The 26,059-nt window shown below is 35.5% G+C and overlaps 1 protein-coding gene across 1 annotated transcript in view; it reads left to right on the top strand.

Annotated features, from left to right (window-relative positions):
* The window catches only part of LOC145693459 (ATP-binding cassette sub-family C member 4-like), a 46,548-nt gene that overhangs the window by 4,550 nt on the left and 15,939 nt on the right, over positions 1 to 26,059 (top strand). Inside the window, exons 4-7 of the mRNA XM_081769468.1 lie at positions 538 to 644; positions 4,512 to 4,635; positions 12,532 to 12,702; positions 25,072 to 25,193. Of these exons, the coding sequence (XP_081625594.1) occupies positions 538 to 644; positions 4,512 to 4,635; positions 12,532 to 12,702; positions 25,072 to 25,193 (524 nt within the window). The remainder of the gene's footprint in view (positions 1 to 537; positions 645 to 4,511; positions 4,636 to 12,531; positions 12,703 to 25,071; positions 25,194 to 26,059) is intronic.

Here is a 26,059-nt window from a genome sequence, read left to right as displayed (position 1 = left end):
AACAGTTCATGAACCGTGTTTAAGAAATATAGTTTGATTGAAGCGATAGGTATCACCAAGCACGGAAAGTTCGGTATAAAACAAAGTAGCTAATTTCAGACAATTGTCAACATTGGAAATAAGTTAACGTGCTTTTTAGGTATGATCGTAATAGTTAATAGTATAATTGAGATCAAAGTAAGTTTTGCTCTTATTTGTTTGTTTTTGGATGCCTTCCTTTATAACATTGTAGTAACTATATCTTATTTCTTTTATTTTTAAGTGTTATATGAGTAGTTATGGGCTTACTAATAATTGAATATTCATTATTATAGTGAATCAATCACTATTGTAGTTAAATATTTTTATGGTGGAAGAACAGGTATCAATGTAAAAATAAATGTTTGATAGAATTTTGTCAGCAGAAAATTATAATTGAGAAGACTATGCTAGCACGTCGTCAAAGCATTATCGAAAATTAAGCTGATATATAAAGAAAAATATAATGGTTTTATAAAATGTATAATGTAGCTACTTACTTATTTTCTATGAAAATAGCTCGCCAATATTTGGCATCCCAACTGAATGATACTCTACGAGGATTGAGCGTTATTCGCGCCTCAGAGACTCAAAGATTACTTGCACGTGACTTCGAAAGACGACAGGTATGGTTACCTCTAATCTAATTTAAAATGTTTGGTAAATAGAGTTTATATATGCTGTCAATAATATTTATGAACCATATACACATTTTTTATTGAACATGAGGCAAAGAGCTTAGTTGAACATTGGAGTTACCAGATTTTTAGATTTTTTTTTTTAAAAAAGCAGACAATTATGTGGTACAGTAATACTGGTAAACATTATCCAAAGTCCACAAATAAGAAATATGCACGTCTTCACTATAGTTTGTGTTATTTATACTTAGTATGTTATTATGGCACGATTGATCCAAAATGCGATATGATTCAAGACGGCGTTGACAAATAAAAACTAAGATGCTGGAAACAAACTATTCTTAATCATAAGGTTGAGGTGCCAGTTAGGTAAGAAATAAGAACCCAATCTGTTGCATTTTATCACTGAATACGAAATTTAGTTGTATTACGTTGGTGACAGCTCTAATTAAAAATACTTTCTTCACTCTAACTTATAAACCCTTTCTGAAAGTATCCAGAACCGAGATTATTTTGAATTTCAAAGATCGGTCAAAAAGCAACGCACATTACGCCATAACTCCGTAATGGTAAGTAGAAGACAAATAACATTTTGTAAGGGAACGCATTGGTAATTTAATCGCTTAGAACGGTCACTAAATTTGTCACTCATTTGTCATCATTAATGCAGGTTCACGACACTTTTGAGGTTGGTCATTTTGGACACATGCAATGAGCTAGTTGTCATCTCAAAACTGTTTCCCATGGAGATGATTCAATTCTCATCACACTAAATGATCCAACGAAGACATTTTTAACAATCTCAGAGAAATTTTGCAAAAGATCTTACGCACGTCCTTCCTGATTTGGATAATTTTGCTTCTTATGAGCCGTGTAACTCAGCAAGCACAAAATGTTCACTATACCAATCATTGGATTAGTATTAATACAGATTCTTTATAATATCCGTGTGGTCCATGATCCATCTCATGGTGCTAAATCAGTTTTATTTGGACGAGTTTTTTTTTATGACTGATAGATTTTCGTTAGTTGTAACTATTGACGGTGTGCTTGACATTGGCTCATTCTGGATGTTGTAATCACAACGCAGAAACCTCGAAAACCATCAACACACCGATGTTACTTCGATTCACTGCATTATCCCCATAGCCTGTGAATTGATGTTGCTGAGTTTTCTCCGGATTTGTAGAGGAATTCGATCACTATAAATTGAATGTAATATACAATAGGAATAAGAATTGGACATACCATAGGTGCTAAAGGATGAAGGATTAATCCTACAACATTTCATTTCTTTAATGGCAACTATTACGGAGCAACAGTGGATAGCTTGTTACCTTTAAACTGATCTTCGTACATTTTTTTTTTTTACGAAAACGGAAGAAATTAATTTGCAACGTAAATATGAACATACCTGGAAAAGTAAATATAAAACGTACCTGGCACCTTTACGAAAGTACATTTGCTTTAAGAAAATAAATAATGTGCAACTTCTTTTCCGTTTACGAAGTAATACATATTGATTTAAATATTTTGATATAATTCTTGAAATTCAAGTACTGTTAATTTATCCTTCTTGGATTTAGAAACAGCAGAGTTAGTTATTTCTGATTCAGCCAGAAAATTATAACCTATTTGTTAACAAAAGATAGAATGTTTTGAATGATTCTTACATTTAAACTGAATCAGCTTTATGAAGTTGAAAATAAATTTACTCTTGAAAATTTCTTTCTAGATGTAGTGATTCTTTTACAGTAGTTTAAAAATATTCTAATTACATTTGATATCATATACTGTATTCCAAAACTGATCTACATATATTTAAAATTATTTAAAATGTATACACAGCATGTACACACTATATATAAATAGTTTCTCATAAACATTATATTAATATATCAATAGTACTCTATAGTCACAGAAGAGTTAGTGAGAGTTCCAAACAAACTTTGTAACATTCTTTGAACTTCTTACATATAACTTTCTTCAGTAACATTAATTTGCATATATTCACATTGTTGAATCAATAAACTTGTTATCTTATTCCATATTTTCTACATTTTTCAAACGAAAGTTCGTTTATCTTTATTTTAAAGTATTGACTTGGAGCGATTGAAATGCGAATTGTCTTTCTAGTGGAATACCGGCCTCTGTTATGCAACATGATGTCACAAACTCTGTCCAAGTTCAGAAAACAAGCAGAAGCTCCCAATCACTCAGAAGGCATTGTTGTGTTTTTGAGCATGCTCATGTGAAAGTGCAGCATGGACAACAGACAATATTGAGTGGTTTTCCTTTACGAATTCAATTTGAAATTAGTCGCGGAAACCATCAACAATGCATTTGGGCCAGGAGAGATGAATAAAGGCACCTGAGTTATTAGTTTGTATAATTTCTTTTAAGTGACACAATGCACACACAAAAAACAAGCACTGCTATCACCGACTAACACCAGGTTCTGATGAGTTTCTCAGACACGCCGTGGAAGCAGTCCTTCGGAAAAGTGTTTGTGCGATTTGTAGACAAGTTAAACATACACCACACCACTGTCATTCGGGGGGTATTTGCAGCCACAGAAGTTGACACGACCAACAAGGAGGTGCTCAAGTCTATAACTGGGAAAATTTTCTGCGGTGTCTTTTAAAATGAAAAATGGAACTGCTACGAGAATTGTAATCGGTGACGATAATTGTTTTATCGTGATCAACGTTCAGTGTGGTTTTCACTCATGGTGTTATTCGTTGCATGGTGGAAGTGTTTCATCATGTTGAAGCAAAATTATAACGCGGAAGATTACAGAGCTGAACTTCATGACATGCATTGCAGGCATTCAACAATGGGAAACATATATTTTGTCCTTGCATTCTAATGCACGCTCATATATCACTCAAAGGACGGCGCACTCTCTCCATACTTTGCAGTAGGACACTATTCCTTACGTACCATATACCTTTGACACTTTTCTCACTGTCTACCACATATTCCCGTATCTTGATGACTTCTTGGGAAGGAAAACTTCCCTGATTATCAAGCACTGCCGCAAGTGTGATTGACGACCTTTTCGAGTCTCAGACTCCTTTCGTTGCGGAATCTAATTGTTGGCTAAGCAAGACAAAAGTGGATGGCTATAGCTTGAGGCTTCTTTGACTAACATACGTTATTTTTCTTTTAAACTGTACTTTGAAAGTTAAATCGTACCAACCCACTAGTAAATTTGGATGTTTTCTAAATAAGTATGATAAATTAGCATTGTTAATCTTAGTTTTTTTTAAGGTTTAACGACAAAAAGTTTAGGAAGATTAAATTAAAATTTGTTTGGTCAGAAAAATCAATGCTAAACAATTGAGACATTCCACCAAATAACGCTGTATGTAACGTTTTGGTGAATTTGAAACAAAAGGAGAAAAGTTTTAGCATGTTTCAGGACTACAAGGAAGAAACAAATAAAGCATTATGCATTCACATTATCTGTGGTTGAGCAATATCTCTCCTTAAGAGTGAATAGATTCTATGTATGAATCAGACGCCATACAACCTGATTTCACTGGTAACTCAACACATTCCAAAATTTGCCATTCAGCCTTATCCGGTGGAATGCTTCAATTTATATTAATAATTGAGAACAGAATAATAATGATAATTTGTAAATTAAAAGTACATAGAATGTATCTAAATTTAATCTGAAATTGCTATTTAATATTAAATTTTTAACAAGCGCACGGTTAATGAAATTATTATACGACTAGTATGTATGTTTATTGTCAACGTCATAAGCATCATCGTTGTTATGTAGAATGTTAATGCCACTATATCAACATATATATCAATAAAACAAAATAACTATTTTCTTCATAGGACAGAAATTCATCTGCTCTCTATTCGTCTAATAGTTGCATGGAAGCTCTTTTATTGTGGATCCAATGTGCGTTTTGTTTCTACAATCTGATATTAGTTTTGAGCTTCATTTACCCGTATGAAGGCAAGTTATATTATTGCAAAGTTGTAGATTTTGCATTATTGTAGATATTAGTATTTTCTTTTGAATATGTAAGAAATATTGCACCATAGAATGATGTTTAAACAGTGAGTTCTTCATTCTTTTAAACATGCATGTTATATAACTAAGTTAGTTGACATTTTCTTGTGTCAGAGATCGTAGTTTTGTAGCGATACGTATATCTCTAATATTTTCTTCTATGTGTTACAAGCATTAGTATGAATATTGTCTGCAATAAGTGATTGAAACGTGTTATTTTTTGCACAAGTTCAGTATTTTTTCACTTTCGAGTAATCACAAAGAATAAAGAAAATATTGTGATCACGAAAATGGAAGTAACAATAATAAAAGAATTAAAATCAATATTTATATGGGTTAACTTATCTTGTGACTGCTAAAAGTCGATAACGTGGTTTTTGCGTTCACAACTGTCTATCCGTTAGTATGTAGACCTACAAAACATACTGCCCATACCGTTTTAAGTATTGTCACAATACTCTAAGGATTTAAATCCGACATACTACAGTTGATACTTTGTAATTTCATTCTGTATAAAATAGCAATATTATTGTTATTTTTACAATCCATAAGTATAGTTTACTTATAATCAAAAATCTAAAATTGCAATTTTCCAATATAAGGCTTCAAATATTATGGTTGGTTATTAAATTAATATTTATTTAATGACATTATAGTGTCGCACTGATTGTTCATTCATCTTCAGGAAGGACACTTTAGTGATGAGTGAGTACTTAGGGACATTTTTTCAGAAATGACTATAATAGTTTTGTTTATATTTCTTGAATAAATATGTTATTATCAACTCGACTATTTGAAGTAATTGCTTTTTATTCATGCAAGTTCAGGAAGGAGGCTTATGATAAAAATTAACTTTAGACAACCATTCGTTCGCAAATGGTTGTAGCAATTTTGTTTATGTATTATATTTAAGTATTATATTTAAGTATTTTATTATTAATATTTTTACACTAAGCCACATTTTTCCTAGAAAAAGATAAAGCAAAAATAAATTTAGATTTAATATTGTTGTTCCAAATTTTCCAATTTCCAATTTCGATCAATTTCAAAGATTGCGAACAGATGTGTCTTATAAAAATATTAGGAAGAGCTTTAAACTAGCAAGACCAAAGAATGTTATGCTAAAAGAGAAAGAGTGAAAATTCATATTTGAAAATAAAGTGAAACTATGGAAAAATATACAGGAAGGCTCTTTGGAAGCGAAAAACAACTTGAGGCACTGGAAAATACAGACAAAAGGAGACAACAGAAGAAGTCATAGCCAAATCCAAGTTTTGACAAAGTATAGACCTGAAAAGTAGGAAACCTACAGGTTTTGTTTGCAATTACAGTGAAAAATACGAACTATACGTATTAATTAATACAAAATGTTTCTTTATAGCAATGTTACAATTTCTGAAAACAATTTCTCAAAAAGGTTTAAGAATACTCGTACAGATGCCTATTATTTGTATTTGAAAGTACCATGATATAAATATTTGGTTCCTCAAATGAGACAGTAACAAACTACACTTTTAACAATCAACAAATGCAACAAAATATTCATTGCAAACGCACATTTTATACTTCATGCAATTTTTTGGAAGATTTTTCTGCCTTTTCTGTGGGAAATTCTTTTATCTACTTACTTTTTATTGGCATCTGAGATTTTCCATTGTTATAATAGAAAGTATGATATCTTTCAATGCCGACCAAAATATGATTTTGAAGTGTAAGGATACTCTTCCCTATGATGATGTAGAACAATACTTTTCAACCCTTTCCTTATGACAACACTCTACTAGTACATACAATTTTACACGACGTCCACTCACTGATATTAATTAAAAACATAAATTTTATTGTAATAAAGATATAAGAACAAACGCATGTAGAGGCATCATTGAATACTACTTGCACAAAACTGTAGAAATCAATATCTTAATTCGTAGTTAATACGCTGAATGGAGGAAGAAAATTTAGTATTATTTTTCTACAACTTTTTCATTCGTTTTATATTCTGAATTTCTAACAAACAGAATCACGCGGCACCGAAGTTAGAAAGCTCTGATACAGAGTTTTAAAAACGTAATCTTTTATTGAGAACAATAAATAAAATCTCTGCTTTGAGAGCTTCTTTTTTCGATGGTACATCACTACAAATAATTTCTTTCTTATCTGTGTATACATCGCGGTTCAGAAGGTAATAGTTCCAGATTGTTCATCTTCAGATTGGTCGTATGGCGTTCTCTTAAGATCGTGTAAAGCTTTCTTCACTAGAAATTTTCACTATTTTTTTCCATCATTCATAAAATTCGTAACTCTTATTACACTATTCAAGATACTATCACTTGGAAAGAGAATAGCTGCATTTTGTTTGCCCCAATTTTTCTGCTACCGTGCTTTCTTGCAAGTGGGGCCTGTTTCGTGGATTTATATGTGTAATATGTTGATATGGTGGCTTGTTTTGATGGCTTTTCTTTACGTTCTTCGTGCCCTATACTTTCGAACAGTCATTATGCTTAAAATATGGACATCAGTGTTTATATATAAGTACTTAAGTGCTGATAAATGGCAGAACAGTAAAATTTAAACCTGTAATTTGGAGGTGGTAAATATTCGCATAAAATATGAAACGGAAAATTAACGTTGTGCAAAGAATAATTTAAAAGAAATGTAGGATAAAATATCCATTGGGTCATATTTGATCCATGTTACACGTTATAGGGTTAAAACATCATGACAAACAATCTGTAAGAGACAAGTTGACTGATTTATTTATATTTATGTTCTTTGTCCGTAGGAAGGATAAACAGGATGAGACCTCTAGTTTAAAGCGGAATTTGAACCACTGTATTACATAAGATGCTCTCATACCAGTAATTAATCCCGATATCTCGTGCATGAAAGGGACCCACGCTAGTCACTAATCAGCAGGGAGAAATAGAAGACCGGAAACCGAGAGAAAATAATACCAGCAGATGGTGAATTTGGTTTCTGAGAGAATACCAGAACACAGGAATCAATATTTACACCAGAGGGTTGACAGAAAAAAATCAAATAGAAACATCAAGCTATGTAGTACAGCAAAACCTGTCCCTAGCGAAATGAAATGGGATTCACAAAAATGTCCGTTAAAGATAGGTTTCCGTTTAACAAAGATGCACCTATGAATTAAAACTGTATGCATGTAATGAACATACAGAGGTAAAATAAGTTGCTGAATGTACCTCACTCAATTTACAGTGTTTATTTCTACTACGAATTAATACACGCGAAATTTGCAATGAATACAAAAAAGTACTGTACACACGTCATCTTCATATTTTCTAATAGTCAAGGAGAGTTTTCCGTATACATTACTGCTTAGCTACTCAACTTACCTCTAACATTTTAGCCCAGGGATGCAAATAACCACTGCAGTTCATCGGTGCGGCGAGTATTTAATATCATACGGAAGGTAAGTTAATGATTTCTATTGTGGGATGTGCTAGTAGCTTTATTCTTGGGCGAGTAAATTTTCTTCGCTTATTTGCATCCCTGCTTTAGCCTCAGAAACTACACTAAATATATGCGTGTAATTTCGGTGTAACGCAAACTGTTGCAGTTCGTTTAAACTTCTGACAGCATTTTAGTAAGTCTGTAGTCTACACTCCTCTTCCAACACAATGACACATTTAGTCTTCTTCCTGCGTTTCCCCTTCACTTTTAGATTTTTCTTATAATTCTTAATTGAAGTATCTATATATCTATATCGATGTGTATTATATATATATATATATATATATATATATATATATATATATATATATATATAATCTCTGATAGTTGATCTGAAAGCTTTCTAAACGCTGCATTCCAGAATTTGAAATTTTCAGTCAAAATACTTATTTTGATTTCTGTTGTCCACATAACATATTTTTCGTTAAATGAAGGGAATTTAACATGTTTTACCTTTCCAAATTCACGCAACCATGAAATATTCCCATTTAAGGCAAGTTTCCGTTTCATAAATGGGCAGTTGACGACAAAGTTTACAGTATTTGTAAACTTTGAGAAAATGTTCAATAAAGTAGAGTGGAACACAATGTTCAGCACTCTGAAAAATAAGTAATAAACAATACGAAGTGAAAGATGTACTCTACAAGGAACATAAGACCAATCGAAGCAGAAGATGAGAGAGGAAAACTAGGCCTAATAGTTCAGAAAATAACGAAAGATTCTGTCACCAACATTGCTTAATCTCTAGAAGCAACAAAATAATTCAAGAACACTTAGAGCATAGGAGTGGATGATGATAATGAGAAAACATGGAGAAAACAGAAAACATAAGTGTCTGAAGTAGGAATTTTTACTTTCCGGAATCCGGAAAATAAAATTGAAAAATTCCGGAATTAAAAAGATTTCGGAAAATTTCCGATGTCGGAAAAAATCCAAAATTTATCCGAAATCGGATTTTTTAAATTACGGATTTCTTCCGAATTCCGGATTTTCCGAAATCCAGAAAGTAAAATTTCCAATTCCAGAAAATAAATTTCCGGATGAGTTTGATCATCCCTAGTTTGAAGCAATTATCATTGATGAACGGCTTGAAGCGGGACTCACAGATAAGATACACACACACCAAGGGCGTTATTTAGGGAGGGCACGAGGGGGCAATTATTCCCCTCCCGAAGAGTTTCAGGAATACATATACTTTAGTCGATTGTCTACTAATATACTAGTTCAAAATGTGAAAGTCTTATGTTGTGGTGCTCTTGCTTCCCCCCAAGCAAAGTCTGAAATGACACCCCTGACACACACACTTTCTGCATAAGCTCTTGAAGGCTATTTTGATCGTCTGCACGGCGGAAGAACCAATGAAAGTTCGATTTTGTTGCAAGAAAATGGCACTGGCTTTGGTTTTCACATGACGTCATGCATTGTTACAGTTATCTACATATTCTCCCCCTCACACAGTGGATTTACTTCTCTGTGAGTTGTAGATTCAGTACAGAGAGATCAGAGACAAAATATAGGGTGGCTCTTTATAGGGTTTACAGCTTCAATCAGTTATAATTCTTTATTGTAACCACATACAGACTTGGTTTATACGTCATTATACTGAAAAACACTTCAAGTTTGACTCACGAAGAAAGTAGTTGTGGAGTTGACCACACGCGACGCCATCGGTCAGTCATTGAAAATGGAGACTTTCACTGGTACCGAAAGAGCTAAGTGCATGTTTTGGTTTGAAGAAATGAAGTCAGCAACGAGTATACAGCGTAAGTTTCACACACAATACAGCAAGGAATCACCGAGCAGACCAACAGTACAAATGGCACCAGACATTTGTTGAAACAGGTTGATGTTTGCGGCACACAAAGGCTACAGGGTGCTCACCCTGAATGAGATCTGGTGGAAGCAGTTATGGAGAGTTTTGTCCTCGAAAATCTACACGACGTGCATCACAAGAAACTGGCATCCTTTCGACCACTGTTTGGCGTGTATTGCGTAGACGTTTGTCCATGAAGCCATACAGACTGTCTTTAGTTCAAGCACTGAGTGAAGCAGATAAACATACCCGACATGAATTCTGTGTTACCATGTTGGATCGCATTAGTGGTGATGAGTCATTCTTCAATAATGTGGTATTCAGTATCGAATCAACTTTTCACCTTTCTTGCCGTGTCAACACACACAATTGTTGTATTTGGGGCATGGAAACTGCACATGAGCACGTGGGGCTGGTTCGTGATAGCCCCAAAGTGAACGTGTTTTGCGATGTTTCCAAAGCAAAGGTGTATGGACCATTCTTCTTTGCTGAGAGTACCATCACCGGCATCGCCTATCTTGATATGCTTCAATACTTCCTTGTTCCACAGTTAGATGAAGATGACCACCATGACCACTTGTAGTGGCAACAAGATAGGGCCCCACCACATTAACGGATAGAGGTAAGGTTATCTTGATCAGCGTTACCAGATAAGTGGATAGATCGTCGTGAACCAATTGCCTGGACGCCACGGTATTCATATTACACGCCACTTGACTTCTTTCTGTGGGGGGTTATGGAAGATAAAGTGTACACCCCTCCCCTATCTGATAATGTTAATGAACTGAAACATTGCATCACAACAGCCATCGCGGACGTTATCCGCGAAATGCTGGCTACTGTTTGGCAGGAAATTGACTTTCATTCGGATGTGGCTAGTGTGACCGCAGGTGCACACATGCTATGGATTTGTCACAAAAAACTTAAAGTGTTTTGCAGTATAATGACATATAAACCAAGTCTGTATGTGGCTCCAATAAAGAATTATAATTGATTGAAATTGTAAGCTCTATAAAGAATCACTCTGTATTGATCTTACTGGATATCAATCTGCTTCGCCGAACTCACTGTTTAAATATATTATTATGATGGGACTCTTCCGAAAGCACCTCAGTCTGCTACTCAGCATAGCAGCAGCAGCAGTTTCAACTGATTGTTGGTCAAGGGTAATCGATGCAAAGGTTTGTGTACAGGGAGAGGTGTTTTCAACGCACACTATTTGTGACAGAAACAACAAAAGTAATCTAGGAGTTGATCACATCTACAAACTGTTTATAACAAATTAGCCCGGAAAGCTGAACTTCCATCTATTGATTTGGCTACCAGAGCACCATTATAGTGGATCAATGATATTTAATCATGTTTATTCTCGTTTTAACTGCCAAGTCATGCAGGAGACTGTTGTCCTTTCGTTTGACCTACAGTGTTTACAGTGAATGTGTGTTCACTGACTGGGGAACGTAGATCAAACGAAAGGACAACAGTTTCCTTCATGACTTGACAGTTAAAACAAGAATAAACATGATTAAATATCATTGATATAGTATGCAGCAAGAGCATTGAGTACTTACGGACTTTCTGTTAAGTGTACATTTTGACTTTTCTCGCCTTCTGCTGATAGCGGCATTCTTTACTAGTGCTGCTGTGGGTGTGATAAGACAGTGAGTCACAACTAGAGGAAAGAAACGGGCTTGAGAACCTTGACTGGACTAACCATTCATCTTGCTTTGTTTTACGTTACAACAACGAATTTCCGGATGAATTTGTGAACAAAACACCTCCTAGAGTATGACATCATTCCTTAATATTTTGACCCCTTCCGCCCAAAAAGACAAAATGCGCTTTGTTGTGGTTATGATATACTAAAGGAACAACTATTCCCAAAAATTCAGATTTTTAAATCCAGGCCCATTGGAGATATTGGACAGTGAAATGTGCCAAATTGGCATAATTCCTCAACTTTACGATTTTTTCAGGCCTTTGGGAGCAGCTACAGGTCTACAAATTTTTAAATATGAGCTTATGACCCCGGACTACATCCACACACAAATTCAGACCTCTACGTCAGTTGCTTCCTCTTCCCAAACATGTCCTTAATGTCCAAAAAGTTTGTTACTATAGGCCCTTATTTTACCCCTTTTAAGTGGTTTTAGGCAAAAATGTTAAGAAATCAAAGTTTTATCTCTGCACAAGTTGGAGACGTCCAGCAATTTTCAATTTGCTAGGACAAATACATGCTGAGATATTCAAAACAACATAAACGCTTTGAAATCGAGAAAACGCAAAATTGCAACAGCCGGTTCCTCGCCATACGATGTTGAAAAAAATCATTAATTGTGATTTTGAAGTACTCTTATATAGGATAAAAAATCATGAAAAAATTAGACTTTTTTTGGAGATGGTCGAGCGGCAATTTTCCGTTTTTCTCGATCACTTAGCGTGGATTGACCCTATTGTTAATATTTGCTACTGTTGATATTTACTATTGTCTCTTGTATCTAAGAGAAAGCATAATAAATATTATAACATTGCTTTTTTGTATCTAGGAAGGGAAACTAGCATTATTGCTTTAGCTGTGTCCACAGGAATTAATATTCGGAGTTATATAGTTGATATTGTTGAGAGTTACGTAATGTTAAGAGGATACTCAGATGTCTTAGAAACGTGCTCGTATGTCTTGCAACTTGAAGACGAAGAATCTCCAAGAATTACACTTAGTAAGTATTTTTATATACTCTTAGTTTTTCTTAAAGCGCAACGATATATTTTTAGTTTTTCTCGTGATTTTTTAACATTTTGTAGAACGAGAATTGTTAATTAATAGGTGCAAGATACACTCTGACAGCTAATACATTATAACCGCCTATCTGACATATGATATGTTCACCTTTAAATCGCATGACAGCACCAATGCGGTTTGGGGTGCACGCAATGAGGCCTTGGTAGCTGCCTGCAGGCATAGCACACCATCTACACAGACGTCACTTAATTCCTGTAAGTTCCGCGGAGAGGGATGATGAGCTCGAATCTGACGTTGAATGACATCACAAAGGTGTTCAATTGGATAAGTTCGGGTGGGTGAGTTTCGAGGCCATTGTAGAAACTTAAAATCACCAATATGTACCTTGAACCACTACAGCACAATGCCGACACCTTGTGACAAGAACTGTTGTTCTACCTAAAGATGCCATTGCCAATTGGAAACATGGCCCACATGCATGAGTGTACATTACCAGCTGGTACTGTTTCACTCCCTGCCCCACCTTTTGGAGGACACTAATCACGGCAGCTCTCGAACACCCGACAAGTCGCACTATGTCATCCAAGGTGTTTGTTCCCAGCGATCTCGCGAGCAGTCAGATATATCGCCTACTTTCCCTGTTCTACGCACAAATACTACATTAATGATCGAGTGAGATCCGTATCACCGTCTGCCGAATGGCTGGGCTGTACTATGCAGCTCTTACGTCACCTCAATGACTTCGTTCAAAGAGGAGCAGGTGACCAAAATAAATTTGCTGGTGAGTGTATAACAATCCTAACTTTTATGCTAATACCTCATAAATGTCATTTGTGATACAGAATAAAGCCTATTTCGTTGTTACGTTTTCCCAACGAATCCAATGAGGCATTTGTATCAGGCATAGAACTGAAAGAAAAATAATTGACCAGTGGTAACAAACTCAGACATTGTTAAAAAGAATTTTAGTGATTAATCGAAATCTGGTAGAGTTTCCTATTATTTGTTATGATTCCAAAGGAAGGGCAAACAATCTCTCTATATAAAATATGAAGTTCTCAGTAGTAGTCCCCGGCGTTGGCGCGAATGACTCATCCTCACTCTCTTTTATGACCGAGATTTTTGAAATTTATTCCCTTTTAGTGCTTTGGTACCTCGATTCTGATTGGTTGAGAGAGGTCACGTGACTTTAGGCCCCGCCCACGCGGGAAATTCAAATTTCCAGGTCACGTGGTATGACGTCATGAGTCACCCCGCGGGGAAAATCCCTCATTCTCTTTTATGACCAAGATTTTTGAAAATTGTTCCCTTTTACGGGTAAGATGAGTAGTTTGATACCTCATTCTGATTGGTTGACAGCTATCACATCATCTTAGACCCTGGGATATTTGAAAATTCGTTCCCTTTTACGGGTAAGATGAATGCTTTGGTACCACGATGCTGATTGGCTGATAGAAGTCATGTGATCTTAGGCTCTGGGATTTTTTGAAATTCGTTCCCTTTTACGGGTAAGATGAATGTTTTGGTACCTCAATTTTGATTGGTTGATAGAGGCCACATGATCTTAGCTGCAGCCCATGCGAGAAATTCAGAGTGATATGATGGCGATCCACCCTAGACCGGGATTTTGGAATTTTGTTCCCTTTTATTGATATGTACTGAAGTTCACCTTAAATATTATCATTTCCTTTTATGGGTATGATGGTTCTTACCTTATATGTTTACGTGTGGAGATCTTGTCCTTGAATTAGTAGCCTATGTCTCTGGAAGGAAAGAGGGGGTCCATCCTTGTCGCTTGTAGATTTCGTATAACAAATTGTTGTGGGTTTAAGCGATTTATTGCTCAGTAAGCGCTTCATTAATGGAAACAGTGTTGCCAGATTTTTCTTACCTAAACTGCTCCGATTCTTTTCGAAACGGTTCCATAGGGTGCAAGAAATTTTAAACTAAAATTTTTTCGAACTAAAAAATTTGTAACTAAAAATTTTGAAACAAAAATTTCAAAAAAAATTCGAACTAAAAATTTGAAACTAAAAAATTTCAAAAAAATTTCGAACTAAAAAGATTGAAGCAAAATTTTGTCGAACTAAAACATTTTTTAAAAACAAAAGTTTCGAACTAAAGGTGTAAATCACATCTAAAAATTTTCAAATCAAACTTTTTATCGAACTAAACTTTTAAAATTTTCGAACTAGAAATTTAAACCAAGTTTTAGAAAACTAAAAAGAAAAATCCTAAGAAATGTTTTTCCAGGAATCAAACTCAGGTCTTTCAAACCAAAGACGTGTATCCTAACCGCTTAGCTATGAATGAATTCGGTTTTAATCGTGCTTGGTGGGTTTCGAACCATGGTTCTTGAAAATGATACAGTTATACTTTAAGATAATAAATCTGGCAATGTAATGCTTCTGTTCGTGGATTAAAATAAAATGCTGATAGACTTCTTTGTGTGTTGACGTAGAAGCACATATGATTGAAAATGCAAACGTCAGCGGATCGTATTACTTTAGTTTTACTACGAACGTGTCAGCATGATTCATAATAAAAGCAAACATTGACATTTTCTTCCGGAATATGATTAAAATGAAATGTCGTCACAATTTACGACAGGTAGTGACATGATCCTGACAGAAAGCATTTTGGGATGATGTCATGATCAGAACTGCGATACTAGATGTTGTAACTATTGAGAAACGTGAATGACGTCACGATCGATTGTTACACATCGTTGTGGTTCGTGATTCATGATAAAAGCAGCGAACGTTTTGATTGGTTCGTTGTGATGTCATTTTATAAATTTCCTCGTTTCTGATTGGTTGATGATGACATCGTTTTCACAACGACCTAAATAAAAATCTAAATTTCATTTTTCAAATCCTACATCGCTCTCAACTATCAAGTAAGAAGGTCTACTTTTAAAAGTGTTTTCATTTAAGCTTCATTGCACCGACTTTTTGTTCATTGAATTTGAGGTAAGTTCAGTGAGATTTTATTTTTCACACAAGATTCGAAAACAATTTTTATTTCATATTTGTGGGGGTGGATCACTCATACAATGTTTTACTTTTAGTACGAAATATTTAGACTATGTGGAATTAGTGGAATGGGAAAGTGAGAGTAACGCGAATAAACACACGAGATCGAATCATGAACTAAGCACGAGAAATGATATGGTTTAGCGGCCCTTCAGCTTAATGCTGAATGTGAGCGCCCGTCGGGAATTGAACCATGGCCAGAGATGTGTGCGCTTGGTTTTAAAAAGAATTCATTACAGAATTTCGAAAACTACACCTGAGAATAATATGGTTCGATTCCTTTGAAAACATTGTTTTAGTTTAGCGTCCCTTCAGCTTAACGTGATATTCGAACAACCACCTGGGATTGAACCAGGGCCAGAGGTGTGTACGTCAACCACTTAGCTTAGTTTTGAAAAGAATTAATGATAACGCATGAGAATAATAAATTTCAGAAAAGGCTTGACAGCGATCCGACGTGGAAAGCAAACCCACCGAGGATTGAACCAGGGCCTTTCACGTTAGAAACATGTACGCTAAGCACTTAGCCACAAGTGCATGAATATTTGGTTTAAAGTTTACACTATACAGATTTTGTTTTGACAATTACATATGCGTAACGTTAATGTTTGATGAATATCTTAAACTTGCAAACGCTTTGTTTTAGTTTAGCGTCCCTTCAGTTTAACGTGATATTCGAACAACCGCCCGGGATTGAACCAAGGCCAGACGTGTGTACGCCAACCATTTAGCTTAGTTTTGAAAAGAATGTATGATAACGCATGAGAATAATACATTTCAGAAAAGGTTTCACAGCACCCCGACGTGGAAAGCAAACCCACCGAGGATTGAATTTGGGCCTTCCACGTTAGAAGCATCTACGCTAACTGCTTAGCCACTATGAAAAAAAAGAGTGCATGAATATTTGGTTAAAAGTTTTACGCTATACAGATTTTGTTTTGGCAATTACGTATGCATAACGTTAATGTTTGATGAACCTCTTCAACTTGCAAACGCATCATTTAAAGGTCGTTGTGAGTGGAAAAAATGCTTACGCGTACTTTGTCACATCTCAGCACTGTTGAAACATTCATTCATTTCATGCATTCTTTTTATCACTATAGAATGGTAGGTCAGTTACATGCTGATGTAATGGTCTCGAGTTTGACAGCAATAAAACACACATTTCAGTAACATAATTATTTTTTAACTTTGATTTCTAGTACGTGTGCTTTAATAATGAGATTCTGAACGCCACCGTCAGGGAATCAAACTCAGGGCCTTTACACGAATTACTTAGTTAAGAATTTATCATGAATGTTATGATTTCCTGTTTATCAGTGATTAAGATTTTTTTTCTTCTTTTCTTTTGTAGTAAATTCATACTGCTCAATTCCTTTTTTCCACATTACATATTTTATCGTACCTGTTTGTTTGTTTTCACCTTTTCTAACAATGGCCGAATCGGGTTTTATTGTTCGTAATGAAATCACTCGTCATTATAGACGGTTTAACATTGAAGGTAGAATGCTCGAAATTCAATTTAACGCACCACCCGTAGGAACCGATATTATCCAATACGTTCATAACAGTTTCCAAGCAATGCTGAACCATTTATTAGCTAATGTCGACGATGAGGCGATGGTTGGTTTATCGGTAATATCGCCACGCAACACCAATAAACCATTTTGGGTGAGTTTTCGCCAAGCCCGAAACATGACACTGGAAACAATGTGGGCCTCATTCGAAAGAGTTTTACAAAGTAGCAATGCATTTCTCCTGCACGAGCCATTCACCGTTCATTTTCATCGTGTGGATATACCACGTGGATACGGCGGCGGTTTGCGGCAAGGAGTACTTCAAAACGAAGAATTGTTACGTTGCAAACGAGGGATTGTACGTGTAAGAAATCAAGATTCAAGGTGTTTGGCGTACGCCCTTGTTATTGCTATTGGCCTGAAGGCATACAAGAATGTAGATGTGCAACGATATTGGCAATATCAACACCAATCGAAATGTGTTGTGGACGATGAAGTGGATGCGTTATGTGCAAATGCAGGAGTCAATTTGGATCATGGTGCCAATGTAAATGAAATTCGGCAATTCCAGTCATACCTCAAAGAATATAAAATTACAGTGTATACTAGTTTCACAGGTCATGACATCATGTACGAGGGGCCCAACGACGAAAATCGCACTCCCATAAATTTGATTTGTTTGGCTGGCCACTTTGATATCATTCAATCCTTAACTGCTTGTTTTGCAACCAACTTCTACTGTGAGGCGTGCCATAAAAAGTATAGTAAACGCAATGAACATGTGAAAAATTGTCCTGTAACATGTTCAAAATGCTTACAGAGACCTCTATGCGACAAGAACCAAACGTCGATATTGTGCAACGACTGCAATCGTCATTTTTACGGCGAAGAATGTTTTAATAATCATCGTAATGCTCCATATCATCAAGGGGAACCTGTATGCAAAATGGTGAAGCAATGTACTAAATGTTACAGAGTATATTCTTTTGTGCATACTGGACAACGCATTCATGATTGTAATGAGATCTTTTGCAATGTTTGTAAGAAGATTGTTCCAGGATCGCATGAATGTTTTATGCTTCCTGATCGACAATGCTTGAAACCTGGTGTTCCTTCACTCATGCACGCAAAGAAAGCCTTATTGATTTTCTACGATATAGAATCTATGCAGGACACGAATATTGACGATAATATGTATGGACACGTTCCAAATTTATTGGTTGCACAACAAGTATGTTATGCATGTGTTGAAAACGATAATATCGAGCATCTTGCAGTACGTGTGGTCAGCGCCAACATATTTTCCAAGGAGACGATCCAGTTTATGATTTTCTCCAGTACTTGCGGGAACGTCGTCCCAATATAAATAGGATTTTCTGTCTCGCTCACAACTCGAAGGGCTACGATGGACATTTTATTCTAAAGACCATGGTAGAACAATGCCAATGGAGACCTGACGTCATATTAAATGGGACCAAGATACTGAGTTTAACGTTGAATAATCTGACGTTCATTGACTCTTTGAACTTCCTACCTATGGCATTAAGCAAATTGTCAAAAGCGTTCAATTTACCCGCAACCAAAGGCTACTTCCCGCATTTCTTCAACACCAAAGAAAATCAATCATATATTGGACCACTTCCAGAAACGAAGTATTATGGTGCAAATGAAATGGCCGTCGAAGAGAGAAACAAGTTCGTGCGGTGGTACAACGATCATCGTAATGACACGTTTGATTTCCAGAAGGAAATTCTCAAGTATTGTATTCAAGATGTCAATGTACTGCGACAAGCATGTGTTTCATTTATGACGTCATTTGAAGCAGAAACCAAAGTGAATCCCTTCTTGGAGACGATCACGATTGCCAGTGCTTCCAATTTAGTATTCCGCCGGAATTTCCTCAAACCCAACACCATTGGAATTCTTCCGGCACATGGCTATCGATAGAGAAGTACGCAATCGATCGCTGCAATGCAATGGCTGGCCTACATTGAAAAAACCGAAGGAAAACAAATCTTACATGCGGCCCGACAAAAAGAAGTGTTTATTGCGGGATTCCATGTTGATGGCTACTACCAAGATCCTGAGACGTTAGAGGAGCACGTCTACGAGCATGCCGGCTGCTTTTATCACGAGTGTAAAGTATGTATTACTACAGGCCGTAATCAGCCCATCTATGGCAATCCAGAAGACACCATGGAATTCCGTTATGAACGAACGCAACGAAAAAATGCAAGACTGCGTGAATTGGGGTACATTGTACATGAAATGTGGGAGTGCGAATTTAAACAATTCTTAAAACAAAATCCAACAATGGCGACGTATCTGAAGAATCACCCGTACATGAACCGTAGACCATTAAATCCAAGAGATAGCTTTTTTGGAGGAAGGACCAATTGCGTGAAGTTGTACCACCAAGTCGACGAAAAAGCAGAAGTAATAAAATATTTCGATATTGTTTCGCTTTATCCTTACATAAATAAGTGTGCTAAATACCCTGTAGGACATCCTAGAATTTATCTACAGGGTGATGAAAATATACCACCAATAAATAAAGTCAATGGTCTGATCAAAATGACGATATTACCAAGTCGCCATCTTTATCATGGTCTCCTGCCTTACCGATGTAACAAGAAACTACTCTTTCCACTGTGTGCTGCGTGTGCCGAAGAAATGAACCCAGACCCTACAGCAACGTGTACGCACAACGATCAGGAGCGATGCCTCACTGGAACATGGGTATCATATGAAATACAGAAGGCAATAGAATTGGGATATCAACCGGTGGAAATCTTTGAAATTTGGGATTATGACATTGAACAATATGATCCCATCACGAAAACAGGTGGCTTGTTCACGGAATATATCAATACGTTTTTGAAATCGAAAATGGAAGCTTCTGGCTGGCCCAGTTTCTGTGTGACCGAAGAAGACAAATCAAAATTTATACAAACCGTCCTGGAGCGTGAAGGTATTGCATTGGATCCGACCAAAATTGAAAATAATCCTGCACGAAGAAGTTTATCTAAGCTTTGTGTTAATTCTCTATGGGGAAAGCTTTCTCAGCGTTCAAACTTTAGCCAGACCACAATTATTGATCGGCCGGAAGAATTTTATGAAAAACTCACTTCCCCCGACATTAAACTCCATCAAATTGTACCCATCAATGATACGATGTTATATGCGTTCTGGGAGTACAATGAACATGTGCCTGTTCAAAACCGAAACACCAATGTCGTGTTAGGTGCATTTACAACATGTCAGGCACGTCTGGAACTGTACAAGTACCTGGAAATGTTGCAGGAACGTGTTTTATATTTCGACACGGATTCTGTGATTTTTACAGAAAAGCCCGGAGAGCCAACCATTGAACCTTCAACGTACTTGGGATGCTTATCGGATGAGATGGAGTCTTACGGCCAACGAGCGTACATCAAGACATTTGTTAGTGGAGGACCAAAAAATTACAGCTTAGAAATATACAATCCAGATACCAACGTCACCAGCTACATATGTAAAATTAGAGGATTTACATTAAACTACAATGCAGGACAGCAATTAAATTTCAACACGCTAAAAGAAATGATTACAAATCAATGCCGTGGACAAGTCACCATTACCATCCCCCATAAGATATGCAGGACCAAAGACCATACCATCGTCACACGCAAAGAAGAAAAAATGTACAGCATCCAGTACACAAAACGTCGATTTAAAGAACTCAATTCCTATGATACGGTTCCGTACGGATACGTTAAAAACAGAAGTTGGAACTGGAAAAAGAAGAAGATGAAGAAAAAACTGTAAACACCCAATGAGGCCGCCTTTTCCTTTTCCTTTTTCCACTCCTTAACCACAAAGCAGCAACACCCAGAAAAAATGAAGTACCCAGAAGAGTTCATAAACCATCAACACCACCAGTGGAAGAAATGCAGTCATCTCGTATCCAAGGGGGAACCTTGACCATAAAGGAGCAACACCAAGAAAAATGCAGTACCCAGAAGAGTTCATAAACCACCATCAGTGAAAAAAAAATGCAGTCATCTCGTACCCGAGGAGGAAGATGAAACTAAACACATCCATCATTTACGAGTAAGTTTTATTTCTCTCTTATCAATATTGACTCGTTTTTATTGTTTCAGGAAAAAGAAATTCATAAAGTAATCCATTGTTTCTTCTTTTTCTTTACAGGATACGTCTACAAGATTCGAAGATGATGACACGTGCAACATATTTATTAATTAGATCCTGTATTTATTATGTTAATCACCTTGTATGAGAAAAGCACATACCTTTCGTTAAAATACAACAAGTTGAAAAAAATGTGTTTTATTATTTGTTGAAACCTTGAACACTTGTTTTCAAATCATGGTAATCTTGAAAATTTAAGGTGGAAAATATATCCAAAATTTGGTTTACATGATTTTGTTCGAAAAATTAATTAAAGAATTTTTAGTGTCCAAAATTTGGTTTTTAATTTAGTTCAAAAATTGATTTGAAAATTTTCAAATGTGGTTTACATCTTTAGTTCGAAACTTGTTTTTAAAAATTGGTTCGAATTTTTTTTTAAATTTTTAGTTCGAAAAATTTTGATTTGAAAATTTAGTTCGAAAGTTTTTAGTTTAAAATATTTTTTTCGAAAAATTTTTAATTTTTTAGTTCGATTTTTTTTGGGTTCGAAAATTTAATTTTTTTTAGTTCGAAAATTTTTTGATTTGAAAATTTGGTTCGAAAGTTTTTAGTTTAATTTTTTTTCCGAAAAAATTTGTTTAAATTTTTTAGTTCGAAATTTTTTTGTTTGAAACTTTTTTGTTTCAAAATTTTTAGTTCGAAAATTTTTTGTTTGAAAAATTTTTGTTTAAAATTTTTTAGTTTTGAAATTGTTTTTAGTTCGAAAAATTTTTAGTTTAAAATTTCTTGTACTCTGCGGAACCGGTTTCGAAAAGAATCGGAGCAGTTTAGGTAAGAAAAAATCTGGCAACACTGTTTCCATTAATGAAGCGCTTACTGAGCGTTTAAAAAATCGCTTAAACTCACAACAATGTGTTATAAGAAATCTACAAGCGACAAGGATGGACCCCTCTTTCACCATTGTTACTTCCAGAGGCATAGGCAACTAATTAATGGACATGATCTCCATACGTAAACATATAAGGCAAGCTGTCTCTCCATCAAGGTAAGAAAACTGGTAATCATCTTATCTGTCAAAGAGAATGCTAATATTTAAGGTAAACTTCAGTACAATATCATGATACCAAAAAGGGTTATTTAAGGAGGAGGTTGAACCCTCCATGGGAACTTTACGCATAACCATAAAAAGGGAACAAAATTCTAAAATCCCGGTCTAGTATGGATCGCCGTCATATCGCTCTGTATTTCCCTCATGGACTGGGGGGGGCTAAGATCATGTAACTTCTATCCACGAATCAAAATCGAGGTACCAAAGCACTAATCTTACCTGTAAACGGAAACAAATCAGTGAGAGATTTCCATGTAATCTGTTTACCGTATGGTGGGTCTGAAATCATGTGACCTCTATCAGCCAATCAGTATCGTGGTACCAAAGTACTCATCAAAGAAAATATCCGTAAGAGGGAACGATTTTAAAAATCCTAGGACCTAAGATCACGTGACCTCTATCAGCCAATCAGAATCGAGGTACCAAAGCACACATCTTACCTGTAAAAAGGGAACAAATTTCAAAAGTCCCAGGGCTTAAGATCACGTGACCTCTATCAGCCAATCAGCATCGTGGTACCAAAGCATTCATCTTACCCGTAAAAGGAAACGAATTTTCAAATATCCCAGGGTCTAAGACAGCGTTTCCCAACCGGTGTGCCGCGGCACACTAGTGTGCCGTGAATGGGCCGTTGGTGTGCCGCGAGGAATCGAAACAAAATTATTAATTTTATAGCAATCAAATTGCAAAACCTAGGGGAAAATGTATTATTTGTATTTCACATTACTATGAATCTCTACTGTGAAACTACAATTTTAAGTTTCATACCGGGTTACTGTTCTGAACATTTCTAATATTGAAAAAAATGGTTATCATTGTTATGACCATTATTGCTTCTTTATTATTGCAGACTATTTCGTATTGAAAATTTAAAAGATCATTCAATCCTTTCGACAAATTACCTACGTAAAGGAGATTTGTTTGTTCGTTCATTATTTAGTGATCTTCCTTCTTAGTGAAAAGGTTGGATACAGTGTGTTTTATATTTACATATAATAATATCTATAAGTGTGCCGCGAGAATCCAAGTAACACCCGTAGTGTGCCGCAAGTTGAAAAAGGTTGGGGAACGCTGGTCTAAGATCATGTGATAGCTGTCAACCAATCAGAATGAGGTATCAAAGTACTCATCTTACCCGTAAAAGGGAACAAATTTCAAAAATCTTGGTCATAAAAGAGAATGAGGGTGACTCATGACGTCATACCACGTGACCTGGAAATTTGAATTTCCCGCGTGGGCGGGGCCTCAAGTCACGTGACCTCTCTCAACCAATCAGAATCGAGGTACCAAACCACTCATCTTAGCCGTAAAAGGGAATAAATTTCAAAAATCCCGGTCATAAAAGAGAGTGAGGATGAGTCATTCGCGCCAACGCCGGGGACTACTACTTTCTCTTTGAGTGAGTGGCTGACTGAGTGATTGACCAACTGAAAAACCTCCAGGCCAAATCTCTTATTTGAACAGTTCATAGGATTTGCGACATAACGTACTACTAAAAAAGGGTTTTTGGAAATTCGGAGAAGGGGGAGAATAGGGGTGGTAATTGTTACATTAAAATGCCCATATCTGGAAATTCCTGAAGGTAAGACCCACGAAATTTGGTGTATGAAAATCTTATTTAAAATGATTAGATACATGTTTCACCGTTTCTTAATATGTGGTCTAGAAGGGAAGAAAAGGGAGTGAGGAAAGAAATGGTTCGGAATGATTTTTTTTTAAATAATAAGATACCCATATCTCGGAATCTTTTAAGAATAGAGGCATAAAATTCCTAGTTAGGACTAGAGACTTATAATTGCAAATAATTCAAATAATTAGATACATGTTTTAGCAATTTTTCATATTTTTTTTTTCTAAAAAGGAAGAGAAGAAGGCGGAAAGAAAAGTGGTGGGGATTATAGTTATTATAATAAGAATCCATAACTCAGAATCTCTTAAAGTTAGAGATATGATATTTTGACATTTGGACTTGTCATTTAACATAAATGGACACATGTTTCAGCGCTTTAGATACTTGACTTAAAAGAGAAGAAAATAGGGTGGGCGTAAAAATTGGTGGAAGTACAACTGTTATAACAAGATGCTTATATCTCGTAATCTCTTTACGTTAGAGACGTGAAATTTGATGTTTGGAGTTTTTATCTAAAATAAGAATGAAACATGTGTTTCAGCGTTTTTAAATATTTGACCTAGAGTGGAAGTGAAAGGGGGGTACTTCTTTAACATGCCCGTATGAGATGTTTGAATTTTTATTTATGAAACTTCGAATTCACAGACGAATTCTATATGAAAGATGCAAAAGAAAGAACGCAATATGTTGCCCAGAGTAACATATAGAACCATTTGCTAGTATTTTAATATCATAATCTAGTGATTTCAATTGCTAACCTAAAGCAGATATAAAAAAGCAAATATACTAGTTAAAACTCTAAACGTAAGTACGACAATGTTTCTAATTTAAAATTATTATTATCCATTTATAGTTTTCCTTAATTATATTAAAATATGGAAATTGGATGGTTTATTATAGGTTTGACATGTTTTCTTTGTCTCAGCTCCACAGAATGTTTGGCCACTGAGAGGATACATAACTTTTGATACCGTATCAGTGGCCAGCAGATTGACTGGAGAAATATTACTTGAGAAAGCAACTTTTGAAATCATGCATGGTGAGAAGGTAATTCAGCTATATTTTCTCTTTAATTTTTGCACTCCGTACATTATATTGAAATTACGTGACTGAATACAAGTTTACAATATGCAACCTCTGTAAGCATAGTATATTTGTCTTTGTTCAAAATCGATTTTCTGAGGCACTATATTTTATCGTAAATAAACAGAAGTCATTTGTTTCTATGAAGAATGTCATGCCATAATTGAATTCAGACGAAGGGTAATGTGTTCCAGTAACTTAAATAATATTGAGTATAATTATGAATTGAATATAAAAAGAACATACGAGATTAAACGAAGCGCGGAAAGAACAAAAATATGCTTCATGACAAAACTAGTGTACTTATGTTAAACGTTTGGTGCACGTCCATTGTTTTACATTGTGAGATAGGGTTAATTACGTTGAGTGAAGATATTATGATGGAATATTGTAGGCTAATCTTGGTTTTCAAACAGCTTGTTTCACAGTGTTTGTTCAGTTTGAGTAATTATTTCTTGCTAAATTACAAAAAAAAAAAAAAAAAAAAAAAAACTCTAAATGGATAAAGTTATTACAATAGTCAGTATTCTTTTAATAAAAAGTAACTTACATATTATTTCACAAAACAAACTAGAAGTACTTCCTTTCGACATGAGCAGATCAAGATCAGTGAAAGCCATGCTTCTGCATAAACCTCCCTCCTCATAAGTTTTAAAAATAAGTTTCATTTTCAGTTCATGTTCAGTGTTTGCCTTCTGAAAATGTAAAGAAATGAGAAGTTGGTGGTATTTCTATTGATATTCAACTCATTAGACCATTAATAAGATTTTAAAAAAAAACTTAGCGAAGAAATCTGAATTTGTCCAAAGTTCTACGCTAATTTTCTATCT

This window comes from Thermobia domestica, chromosome 8, assembly GCF_964235325.1.
Source record: "Thermobia domestica chromosome 8, izTheDome1.hap1.1, whole genome shotgun sequence".
NCBI classification, from domain to species: domain Eukaryota; kingdom Metazoa; phylum Arthropoda; class Insecta; order Zygentoma; family Lepismatidae; genus Thermobia; species Thermobia domestica.
This window is presented reverse-complemented; position numbering and strand designations above follow the sequence as displayed.